At 42.6% G+C, this 12,514-nt stretch overlaps 2 protein-coding genes across 4 annotated transcripts; both read right to left on the bottom strand.

Annotated features, from left to right (window-relative positions):
- Positions 1-46: 46 nt before the first annotated feature.
- On the bottom strand, positions 47-7,299 carry si:dkeyp-84f3.9 (zinc finger protein 184). Of its 2 annotated transcripts, none has more exons than XM_041942611.1 (2): positions 7,049-7,299; positions 47-4,944 (listed from the first exon to the last, which is right to left on the bottom strand). In XM_041942611.1, the coding sequence occupies exon 2, from the start codon at positions 4,885-4,887 to the stop codon at positions 1,402-1,404; it is 3,486 nt and encodes a 1,161-aa protein (XP_041798545.1). In that variant the 5' UTR covers positions 4,888-4,944; positions 7,049-7,299; the 3' UTR covers positions 47-1,401. The 2 variants fall into 2 exon arrangements, with proteins under 2 accessions (XP_041798545.1, XP_041798544.1); XM_041942610.1 differs by lacking the exon at positions 7,049-7,299 and adding an exon at positions 5,612-5,733.
- Positions 7,300-8,492: 1,193 nt separating this feature from the next.
- LOC121610859 lies at positions 8,493-11,333 on the bottom strand. Of its 2 annotated transcripts, none has more exons than XM_041943163.1 (2): positions 11,177-11,333; positions 8,493-10,659 (listed from the first exon to the last, which is right to left on the bottom strand). In XM_041943163.1, exon 2 carries the CDS (start codon positions 10,596-10,598, stop codon positions 8,997-8,999), a length of 1,602 nt encoding a protein of 533 aa, XP_041799097.1. In that variant the 5' UTR covers positions 10,599-10,659; positions 11,177-11,333; the 3' UTR covers positions 8,493-8,996. The 2 variants fall into 2 exon arrangements, with proteins under 2 accessions (XP_041799097.1, XP_041799099.1); XM_041943165.1 differs by having other exon boundaries at positions 8,493-10,656.
- Between the last annotated feature and the right edge of the window lie 1,181 nt (positions 11,334-12,514).

The raw sequence follows: 12,514 nt of genomic DNA, 5'->3' as shown, positions 1-12,514 counted from the left end.
GAGTGTGCACATACTTTGACATTAAAATGACAGACGGGATCACAAATCCATACAAAAGTGACCTTTATTGGTTTTAAGACAAACTATAGCATAAGATCATACACAACAGAGCAGGGTATCCAGGTGGGAAACACCTTTCCAAATGTTATTTTTTCATGATTCCACCAAAATCAAGCGTAACGCTGAAGCGTGAAAATGTAGTATTTTTCCCAAAACAGGAAGTGGTAACGGATGTTCAACAACACTCCTGCTGCACTTAGCATCTCAGGTGTGGAATGTGCGTTTGTCAGCATATTTCATTTATTCCTTTTTTTTTTTTTTTTTAATACTTTCAGCCATCATATTTCAAGTCCACAAAAAGAGCAAACTCTCTGACAAACATGTGAATGAGAAAACCCGACGTTCACTTTAAAATTTTAAATACAAAAAGCTGATACATGCCTTTGTTGGAGAGAAGAACAAAACAAATTAGAAGTCAGTGGAAGCTTCCTCTGAAACATCTTGAGTGAAAGATTCACGTTCACATGTATGAGTCAAGAAACAACCTGCGTGATTTGAAACACATATTTCATATAAAATTCACAGTGGTCGATGCATGTACCAAGATGAGGTGACAATGTCTAAAATTTGTAAAACTACACACTGTTCAATTAATTGGTCGCACTATTCACTGAAAAGACATGTAATGAAATCTGAGTGAAAAATCTGCACCAACAAGTTCTGTCAGTTCTGCCAAATTCACAGCAATAAGGAGTGAATCCACCCAACCCTCGGATCAGTCGGTGATTTTGTCCCATTCTCAAAGTGCAGTGGACTTTGTCAAGTTAAAACATACATGGAGATGCCAGCAGGTTGCAGGGCAACGAGGACGAAGGAGAGCTCAAAATGTTTCAGTGGTTATTTCACTTGCATAATTTTTTTTTGGATCAAACTCTTATTTTCCATAATTGGTCATTTACATAGAGTATCATTTCTGTTTCAATGCTTATGTTGTTGAAAAGCTGATTACATCGTCCCAGGGCTGCTTCTGGCTCTGCATTAATACGCTGAATGTACATAACACTTTGGGCATCTTTCTGACAGAGTTGCAGCCCCCTGTGGCACAATCCACCGGTCTCAAATTTCAAAATTTCTCTCTATCCACATCTCCTCTGCCTTTTCTCATGGACAGAAATTTAACTTTAAACCAAAGAAATGTTAGTGGCTTCTACTTAAAGTTGCCTTCTCAGCTTCAACAGACTGTCTCTATTATTTTGTACATTCAGTGTGACTGTAAAGAAATCTTTTAAATCCTTTTCGATGCATTTCTGCTCCAACTTTTCCTGCAGTTCAACAGCTTCTTCATTTTCCTCCCCGTGTTTAAGAATGTAAAAAAAAGTCGATGTACATATAGAAAGGTTATTACACCTGGCCTCTTGCATGCTGCAAATAGTGGTGATAAAGGTCTGAAATGGCAGGATATGCATTACCACACACAGCACACTTAACACCGTCTGAAGACCCTTCATTTGATATGCTAGCATTCTGGGTGACATGTTTGACAGTTCTCAAAGGAGTAAAGAGTTTTGCAAGTACATTTTCATCTGTTCTATAATGACTGGTTTCTCTGTCTTCGATCGAATCTGTGCTGTCTGAAAGATAAGAAGTTTTACCCAAATCAAGACCCTGATCCTGGACAAAAGAAATCCCAGGCGCTGGAGGCGACTCTTGAGGGACTGGGTCTGGATATCTGGATAAGGGACTCAGAGAAGAGCTGTTTTCCTCAGGTTCTGGATGTAGTGTCGCCATATGTTTATTTGTGGGAGGGCTGAACATCTTCTTGTTAGACTGTGTCGTGTGATCATCTATGGATAAATCGAAATCAGAGTCCTTGTGCACATCTTGCATTGAGGAATGGCAAAGCTGGTGACTAAACAGCAAATCTAGAGTCCTAAATCTGCATCTGCACTGCTCACACTGATAAGGGAGAAAGACTTTCTTGGGCCTGACTTGAATCCACTGGAACTCTGGGTGCTCGCTCATGTGTTTCTTGTATGGCTCCACAAAACGAAAACCTTGGCCACACTGAGGACATGTGAAGCGGCCGCGTCTCTGTCGATGGATTCTCTGATGATGCCACAGTTTCTTCCAGTTTTCTAGAGTCTTACCACAACAGGCACAGGTGTAACTCTGACCGGGGGCATGAGTGAGCATGTGGGCTCGGAGTCTGCCCATGTGCCTGAACAGTCGCCCACACCTGGGACACAAATATTTCCTGGGATCTGAACGGTTATCTAGGTCGTTTAACTTTGACACGAGGTGCGAGAGAGGGTGAGCCGGTATGACGGTTGACTGGAACGGCTTCTTTAAGTTGGCAACGCGCTTCTTGCGGCTGCTCTGTGATGGCTTTTTCTGTGTTTCACAATTTGCAGCTGTGAGAGGAGTAGCTGAATTCTGCCTTGACGAACACCGGAGTGCAGGCACGGTGTACTGTATCAACGACATTGTCTCTTCCTCCTTTATCGCAGAGCCGGAGGCGTTTCGCTCTCCTCTGCATTGACTGCGATGGGAGTTAAATTCAGACAGCACACCAAACAGCTTGTCACAATACAAGCAGCGATAAAGCTTTGCACCGGTGTGGGCTCTCATGTGGCTGTTAAACTCCTGCAGATGGTCGAAAACGTTCTTGCAGATGTGGCACGTGTACGTCAGTGAGGGCTTTACGCGTCTGTTGGGTTGTAACTCATCACCGCTTCCCGAAGGTCTGCAAGTGTGATTCTTTGCATTGCTATAATGAGTAAATGACTTTTCACAACGTGTGCAGTTGTAACGCTTCACAGACCAGTGTGTCAGCTCATGAACTCGGAGGAAGTAGGCCTGACCGAAAGCTTTGCCACATATATCGCATTTATAAGGCTTCTCTCCGGTGTGGACACGTACGTGTCTTATGAGGGCAGACTGAAACCGAAATGTTTTACCACAGTACTGGCACTCTTTCCTTTCTCTCTTTTCTGGGGAAACTGATCTATGACGTCCAGGACTGTTTTCATGCTCGTTCTCTCTGCTGCATTTCTCAGGTTGGTGGTCAGAGTCCTGGTCCAGCACATGTTCATGCATCTTCATATGAGAGGCATACTCAGAGCATGAGAATTTGATCTTGCAAAATGGGCATTTTTTGTACATGTTGCTCTTTCTGTGTGTCTTGAGATGAAGGTTTAAGTTGGAGTTTTTGCTAAAACCTTTGCCACATTCTGGGCATTTAAAAGGTCTTTCTCCGGTATGAATGCGCTGATGGATGATGAACTGAGACAAAAATTTAAATGTGTGACCGCAGTAACCACATTTTAACAGAGTTTTACCCCCTTTTTTAGTGTAGACAACATTTGCATTGTCATTTGAGTTGTCCTCCACCACCTCACCATCACAGTCTGTTGTTTGTTGAGCGCCATCGCTGCCTTCATGGCCCACTACATGATGCGGTCTCTGTAACAAAACATTACTAACTCTCCTCCTTCTCTTGCCACCTCTCTTGCGCCTGAAAACTATTTGTTGAATGTTTGAACCCTCAGATCTAACTGTGGTGTTGGCATTACATTGAACAGATTTAAGAGTATTTCGCTCTGACACCGGATTCGTGTCTATCTCTACCTCTACATTCTCAGCTTTCACAGCAGGAAGGACCCCAACAGGTTTGGGTGGTTGTTCAGAGGATGTTACAATATCTGTGCCAGAGGGCTCTGTATTCTGCAAATCTGTGTTCTTTGGAGATTCAAGGCTGTTTGTGAATTGTGACTCCTTGCTGCCATTCATGTCACCTGACTGTTTTATTTTGGCGTCATCACTCTGAGTTGGGCTCACCAAGTTTAGACTGTTCAAACTCCCTGAAGGAGTGACTTCAGACTCAGTCTCTGGCTGGGAATGCAGTTTTCTTTGTGGTAATGCATCTTCCTTTAGTCCTGTCTGCTGCTCCTGCACCTCTTCAGACTGCAGGGAGAACTGATCGCCCTTCCCTTCGGTATCAGTCTCTTGTTTGTCAGTGTTTAGTTCTGCCTGCTTATCCATCTCCACTCTCTCCTCACAGCCCGTGTCATTGCTGAACAGCGACGTGGCCTCCTGGGAATCATCCAGTCTGGATACTTTAGCTGGAACTTGCTGATCAGCAGGTTTAGCCCTTCTTCTTCTTTTAATACCTGGAAAGTTCAATGCATTACTACTTGCTGTAGGAGTCATTTCAGTTTGCTTGGGTTCTACTTTGCTATCAGATACAGCGTTCCCATCTTGTGTTGAAGGCTGTTGTTCCCCTCTACTCCTCAGTCTCCGTGCAGGACCGCTTACATTATTAGCATTAGCAGAACGTGTACTAGCAGCAGCAGACTTAGCAACCATAGTTTTAAAGGCTGCAATTTCAGTTTTTCTTGGTCTTCCTCTTTTTCTCTTTGGCAGCACAGGGACGCCATCTCCAGCTTTACCATCAGAGACAGTATGAGGACCAGACACATCATTATGAGGTGAATTATTGATTAAGGGACCGTTAGGTACATCATCACTGTTGTGGTTCTCTAAGCATGTTGGCAAAGGTATTGTTGTGCTGATCTCCTTATGCTGAACTGCACCAAGACCAGCAGACTCTGGATCTTTTTTGTTTTCAGTCACCAGCGGTTTTATTTTACGAGGACGCCCACGTTTCCTGCGGACCTCCACAGGCTGTCCATGACTGTCTGTCGTAGAGCTGCACACGCTTGCAGATGTCATTTGAGACTTTGCCTCCATGCCTACCTGCGGCGATGTGCGCTCACTGTCTTGACAATTTGTTCCGCCTACTTTTTCAGAATTAACAAGGCCGCCAGACTCCGTGTGCCCTGATGAGTGAGATTCAGGCGCAGGCTGAGTCAGTTCTTTTGCCTTCATTTCCTCTCCCCACCTGGAGTCCAGGTCTTCCTCATTGCATCTCTTGTCTTCAGGTATCTGTTGAGGGGAAAAAAAAACAACACACATACACACCAAATGTCACAAATGTAAGTAATGGTACTGCTGCACAAGTCGCAGTGAATAAATAAATTCACACATAAAGACATAGGCAAACAAAAAAGGGGGAATCATAGCATTTAATGCATTTATAGTTTGTTCTATGGTATTGGTATGGTATTGGTATGGTATGTCTGTATCTAGACTGTATGCAGTTAAATCCTTCAATCGTCATATGTACAGTAGGAAACCACACACGAATAAAACTGCATGCTAAGTTACATATCATGGCCAATAAATATATCTCAATATATCTGATTCAATAGAATCAAACTTTATTCTAAGTTTATTTCCAACCTTTAGGGATGGTCCTCCCGTCATTTGGATACCATAGAACAAATATAGACACAGTGATTTACCGCAGTGTCACTGCACACTTTAATAGTCAAGATGTAATATACTCTACATGCTCAAAAATATTACACAAAACCAAACAAAAAAAACAATGCAACGAAAGTCCACAAATAAGCCCTCAGGTAGAAAGGTTTTTACACTGAAAATGCATCCATGCATTCCATTAGCAAGTTACTCCAGAAATTGTGCTGTGTGCTGTCACAGACAGCATAACTTTTGGGGTAGTGTGACCGTTTTCTTTCTCACTGTCTACCTGCTTGCAGTCCAAAGGGGCATGAATGGAACTGCGAGGATGCGACGCCACAGAAGTTAACTCAGAGACTGTATTTTGGTCACTGCTTCCCCTGCTGAAGGACATTTTACTCCCCATGTCAAGAGTCTGTGGATTAAACAGTGACAAGGAGGTCGGAACTCAAAACTTCAAAGTGTAATCTTACAGCAAATGTATGCTAGTTCAACATGCGTTGCTTTGCCAGAGTTCAAAGTTTCTCACATAAAAGGAGAAAACTGCAATTTCCTCATCAACACATGTCCAGAAAAGCAGCCATGCACCTCAGTCTGAGATTGATTTTATAGGAAACTGTTGAGTTCAAAGAGTCCTTTAGCAGTGGAAAGGAACTCAGAACATTTACTCAAGAACTCTACTTTGATTAATCCCACTTCAGATTACCTAATCCTTCACTACATCTCAGAGAGAGCTACTGTACTTTTCACTCCACTACAGTAACACAAGTTACAGTAAGTAGTTAACTTAAAAGCACGACCATCTCATAAATGATGACGCATCAATAGGAAATAATCTGCACAACTGTCATCAAAATGCTGCGTACATGTGAAAGCATCAGTAATAATACAATATAATGTATAACAACAGTTAGAATATACAGTATTTGAGTAAAAAAGCAAAAGACTTGAGGAAGGGACTATTCTGCATAATGAATACTTCTAGTTCTGGTGAACTTGGCTTCAGTAAAAATTTTCATGCAGGAGTTAAACTCGTAATGGAGCAGTTTCACACTGTAATATGTTTCTCTTACTCAACAGAAGCATTTCAAGACATTTTCCCCCAAATCTCTGTTCATCACAGATCACACATAGACACAGAGGCTGGTATACCATTTCTGAACCTGGACAACAAACTCGACACCAAGACTCAAAGTATAGTAGCATCGCATGTTGTGATGGACTAGATGTATGTATCTGATGTACTATACACCAGGTAATTAAAAACATCTGTACTCGTTTGTCTAGATACACGGTGGTTACTAATGTCAGCTCGCCTTTCGTCTCCCCAACAGACACATTTCAACTGATGGGGAGTCTTTCTGATGCACACAGGAGCAAATGGCTTTTGATTGTCATTACTTAAGATCACACAACGACACATAAACGCGTCCTAAATGGCCATTTAATGCGTATTTCAAACACCTATGAGCGACCCCGTAGCTGCAGCATTCGGCTATCAGTTATTATTAAAAGCTACCAACAGCGTGACTAACAATGTAGGCGTTATCTTTCGGTAGGCCAGATTGCTAGCTCTGGTTCGTTAACGTTACAGGCCACAGTAACCGAACAGTTAGCGCCACTGTCAGCTCATATACCTTTATGTATAGTTAATAACACTTCTGGATATCATTTCTCAACACCGGTTACCAAATGTGATGTGTAGTAGTAAACACAAACTGCTTGCCTGCGTGGGAGAGAGTCAAGACTGGTCTCTGCGTAGCCATGCACTGACCGCTGCTCAACTAGCTAGTCGAGACTAGCTTAAAGCTAACATATGCTCTGTCGTTGCGTGGCTGCTTAGCACTTTGTACAAGCATGCGCCGGCCTGGGAGCTGAGCTGATAATGAGGACCTTGCTTTCTCTTCTTTTCAGAGCAGTTTGCAGCCGTGAGCCACTCGATATCCAGGCACAAAGCGACCCGAGAAAGTGTCAGTCTCGCCGAGCGCACACAGCGGATACTTCAGGTGCTGTGGGAAGTTTGGGAAGCATAACTTGTTTTGTAGGAGTGACTTCAAATGTGGCGCTCACCCTAGTTTTACTTCTTCTACCACACGGTCCTTGGTTTTCGATGGTCACACAAGATTTCAATCCATGTGTAGCAGATATGGGGAAGCACACTGAGCTGGGATCCAGACAGCGGGCAGTTCACAGACAAAGCTCTTTGTCCTACTTAATATAAAACAATACTCATGAACAACTCAGCCAAAATAACGAAATCTACGCTCGCTTCCCCAGCACACAACTGCGAAAAGCAACTCTGTATCCTTGCGAGAAAAAACGGATGAAAACAAATGAAATCATTCGCGTATCTTACCTTCCAAAGCGTCCACAAGTTTTTAACCGATCATGTGCTTTTCAAAGGTGCGTCTGTTAATTGAGTCCCTTCTGCAACAGGTTAATGGAACTGTTGATGGAAATAGATATGATATGCATAACCACAAGCTTGGAACAGTTCACAAATAATTAAATGTGGAATAACGGTTCACCTACTCAAGCATACAAACAGTCCTGAACGCCGCATCCACGTTTGGTTATTAGCCATGGACGTCTACCTCATCATAAGTGGACGCACAACAGCGCCTTGTTTTTACTTTGAAACGGCTCCCTCTGCTGGAGATGCACACAATTTCTTTCCACAATAGAACACAATACATAAATGCGTAAAAGCTGCTCTGATTATAACAAACTGAGGATAAAGACACAAGCAAGACTACGAAACACGGCACCTGATCCAGACAATGATTATTCGTGCAGGATTTTCAAGAATAAAATAAAAAAACAAAAACCAAAAAAATACAGAAAGGTGAAAAAAACACTGTAGAGAAACTTCAGTTTCTATAATGTATTTGTGGAAATGTACAAATAAAAAAGGTGATGATTCATGTTTTATTTTCCCACCACCATAACAGTATGTCAGTAAGGCCACATCTGCTTTTTCATGTTAACTAAATGTATTTGTTTTTTAATTGATGTCTGTGTGTTAGGTGCCACTGATTTACATAGTTACACTGATCTCAGGTTAAAGGCACCATACCTTTAGCCTATTTATCACGTGAATAATCTTGTTGATAATATGATGTGCTGCATTTTTGCATAAACACACACAGTGAGTTTGAAAATATAGTTTAATACAACATATACTGTATTCTTAAAGTCTGACAAAGCTGGAAAGAACACAAAAGATATTGTGGTCATTTCCCACAGCCTCACAACACATTCTGATCATACTAACATGTTTTAAAAAACGACAACAACAAAAAAAAACCTATAATACAGTACCTGGTTATCCCACTCAACATGGGTAGACCATGCACATACATTTCATTAATAAATTTAATTGATTTACATGATCTATAACCATTGCAGGGAAACCAAATTTAGACTCTCAGGAAGTCAACATTGGACTGTTTACTGAGAAGAAATGCAGCATAAGTAAGAGTGTTTGTTCTCATTATTCATCTCACTTATTTATATTTGACCACAGTCTGAAGAGAGCCAAGAAGCATTACATTCCTGTGCAATGAACCTAAACAAGTAGATGTTGTTCAACCAGGAGACTGCTGTCTTTAAGCACTTGGTCCATATTCAAGATAAAATGTGACATGCAAACTGGATGCGCCTCTGTAGAGTTGTCAAGTCTTAATAGGCACAGATGAGGTTACTTGGTAAATCATCTCAGCAGGTTTGTCTGGTCCGCTTTCAACAATGTAACAGTCTTTGTCCACATCCACTCCTGTTTTCCCATTCAAAGGAACTGCCGCTTGCCCTTTAGTCAGATCCACAGCCATGACTTGGCTTTTCTTGAAGTTAACAGAAGATGGAACCCCAAGTCTTCTTTCACCATTCATCTGAGCGGGATTTGGGCCTGCCACTGGTGTCATCTTTTTTAGTTTGTAATGCTGTTTGCCACCTCGCACATGCTGTGCCATAAACTCCTGTGCTTTGATGCACTTGTGCCTCTGAAGCAGCTGAGCGGTTTCAAAAGGAATATGACAGACTCGGCACGTGAACCCTGCTGATGCAGAGGATGTCTTTGTTGGTATGCTCAATACACCTGATGCAGATTTTATGGGTGTCTTCAACTGGTTGGAGGGAGTGACAGGAAACCTGCGACTGCTTTTGTTAGCATTAGGATTTGGACTCTGGCTCTTCATCGGAAGGGGGACAGTGACATAGGGATTGGATGCACTGGGATTTTGACTCTTCAACAGCAGGGACGGAGTGACATGAAGCCCCTGATTGCTTTGGTTGTATGTTCTGATATTCAAATTTTTCAGCTGCGGGGTCGTAGTGATGCGAGGTGCCTGAATGCATTTAGTGGCTGGACTGAGATTCTGACTTTTCAACCGTTGAAAGGAAGTGGCCTGGCGCCCTCCAGCTAGTGAATCCCAATTCCTGCCTGTACCGGCTTGATTTGGCTTCAGCGGTCTTGCAGTGATGAGCTTGAATTTAGTGGGATTATTGGTTGAGTTACAAACATGGTAGCGGGGCACTAACTTCTTGCTGGAGAGCAGCAACCCGCATCCTATACAGCCAGAAATTTTATCTGTGACATGAGAGCTGTGGTGGAATATGAGAGAGGTCTTTGTCATAAAACACTGCCCACATTTACCACAAATGTAAGTTTTTTTTTTGTTAAATTTGCGCACAGTTTGCAACAACACAACTGGCTGGTAAAGTGTCCATAGATCCACTGTAGGTGCACCTACACCTGCAAAAATATTCTTCATGTCTATTGTAGAGGAAACAGGATTTGGGAGAAAAGATGCTTGTGACACAGGGGGGTACAACTGAGGCACTTGTGAAAACTGTGCAGACTGCATGGGAACTTGTGGCATGCGAGCAGCTGTAATGGGTACTTGCAGCATGTGCTTTGCTGGCAAAGAAATTGATGACACACTGTCCGATTTAGGTGTCTTCCAGACAACCTCACCTGTCTGTAGTCTTTTCAGCTGCTTTTCCTCTTCTATGCGCTTCTCAATTCTGCGCTTCCTTATCGTTTCATGGTCAAGCACTTGGTGTCCCGGTTCATGTGTAGTGCTGTGCTCCAGCATGTCTCTGTATTCAGCAAACTCAGTTCCACAGGAGCAAATGAAACTTGCAGCAGAACACACATGTTCCTCCAGGCAGCGTCGATTTGCAAATATCTGCTCACAGCTGAAGCAAAACCGACCAGCATTCATCAAGTCTCTGCCAAAGCCATCCGCCATAGCATTCTGCCTCTTTGCCTCCATGGTCAGGCTGGGTATGGCTGTGTTCACTGATGATGTGGAGCCCTGCAGAGCATATTTCCTGCTGGAGACAGGTGTTAGAATCAATGCAATCATACACATAACACAAGTGAAATGGGCAAACATTCAAAGGAGTTTTACCTCCTTGTTGAACGGCGAATGATACTGGCTCAGGGGAGCTAGCTATGCTAACAGCTACATACAGAAATGCATACTGAGGTGCAGAGATGTCATTTTTCAAAAACCCTTTTTAAACTTCGCTTGCGTTTTAAATGTTATTTCCCCATTATTGAGAGCAAATCCAATCTTTTCAGGCATGCTAATGAAGTATTTACCTGATTATTTCTCACCATACACCCAATAGGTTGTGAACATACTGTAGAGTGGTCCATCCTAATACTAAACTGGCGTATTTATTACCATTACAATATTTCTTTAATAAAACCTCATGTTTGGAAAAATACGTCGGCTTACGTTTTACTATGTTTAACATTATTTTGACGAAGACGCGCTTGTCTTGATACAAGCCTACCATGCTAACGTTAGCTTCAGCTAGCTCCTGGACAATAACGTTGGCTTACCTTCACATGCAAATCAAAGTAGAACGGGGCAATGTCCTGGTATATCCTTACAACACACTGCAAACAGCTTGCTGATTGTCGTTATGTGAGACATTCAGAATCGGACTAACTTGCCGGTGTTTTGCACGACGGGTAGGTGATGTTAGCAGTTAGGCCATTAGCTACACCAAAAAAATAAAAAAATAACTGGAGGAAAGACCCTCCACCCTCTTCTTCTACGGATGGCGATGGCGCGCTTCGAAACACTAACATCCAGGTTCTCCGTCGTTATACTGACACCTATCGACTGGAGTTCCTGATTTAACTGTTGATGTCGTTACTGCAGCGTGTGGACTGGTTGAATATTAGCCTCCGTTACACAAACGCAAATAAGTAACATTAGCATGAGCTTAGTAAATGGCAGTTGACAGAACAATCTCAACCCAAGGTCCACTTCCTCACTTGTTCTGGAGCAGTCCCTAGCACAGTCAGTTTCGATGGAAATACAAATATGTGAATCCGAGCATTTCAAGGACTCAGCCAGGTTGACTTTCAAGTTGAGATCATTCAGTCTTGACCTCGAAAAACAAAACAGTGTGAACTTAGTCCGCTGATGAGGGCTGTGTGTTGCAAGCGAAAACTTCTGAACAAACGACGAAGTGGACCTTAACCACTCTACGCCCTCAGGTATAGCAAAACGTTTTGGAACAGTTTGCATCTTGACCTTGAGAGAGCAAAGGGGACTATTATTGTTCAACCAGTCAGCAATGTGCACGTCTACACCACCATCACTGAGTCGATACTCACCTCCTGCATCACCATCTGGTAAACTGCTGCCACTGCCAAGGACAAGGGCAGACTGCAGCGCATCATTCGCTCTGCTGAGAGGGTGATTGACTGCAATCTGCCACCCCTCCACGACGTGAATGCCTCCAAGACCCCGTGGGGAGCAGGAAAGATTATAGCCGCCCACCACACTCCCTTGAAACACTTCCCTCCAGCATGAAGCTGTTGTCCATCAGGACTAAAACATCACATCACAAGAACAGTTTCTTTCCGACTGCAGCTGGCCTCATCAACAAAGCACGGGACCCCCACTAACACTATCCTGTTCCATGGACACTGCATGTTACATTTACATAAAATCTCCACATCTGACTAGGTTGCAATGAATTAATGTATATTTTTGAATTATTCTTTGCACATATTCTTTATACTATACATTTGCACACTCCTTGGTTGGTATTTTGTACATTCTATCTTTTTGAAAAGAGAAATCATTCAATAATACAACAGAAATATATATGCAACATATAAATACTATCAATAAACTGAGTAAATGTTTTTCTCTTATGTTGT

Source organism: Chelmon rostratus, chromosome 8 (assembly GCF_017976325.1).
Source record: "Chelmon rostratus isolate fCheRos1 chromosome 8, fCheRos1.pri, whole genome shotgun sequence".
Taxonomy (NCBI): domain Eukaryota; kingdom Metazoa; phylum Chordata; class Actinopteri; order Chaetodontiformes; family Chaetodontidae; genus Chelmon; species Chelmon rostratus.
Note: the sequence above shows the minus strand (reverse complement) of the source record. Positions and strands in the feature narration are given on the sequence as shown.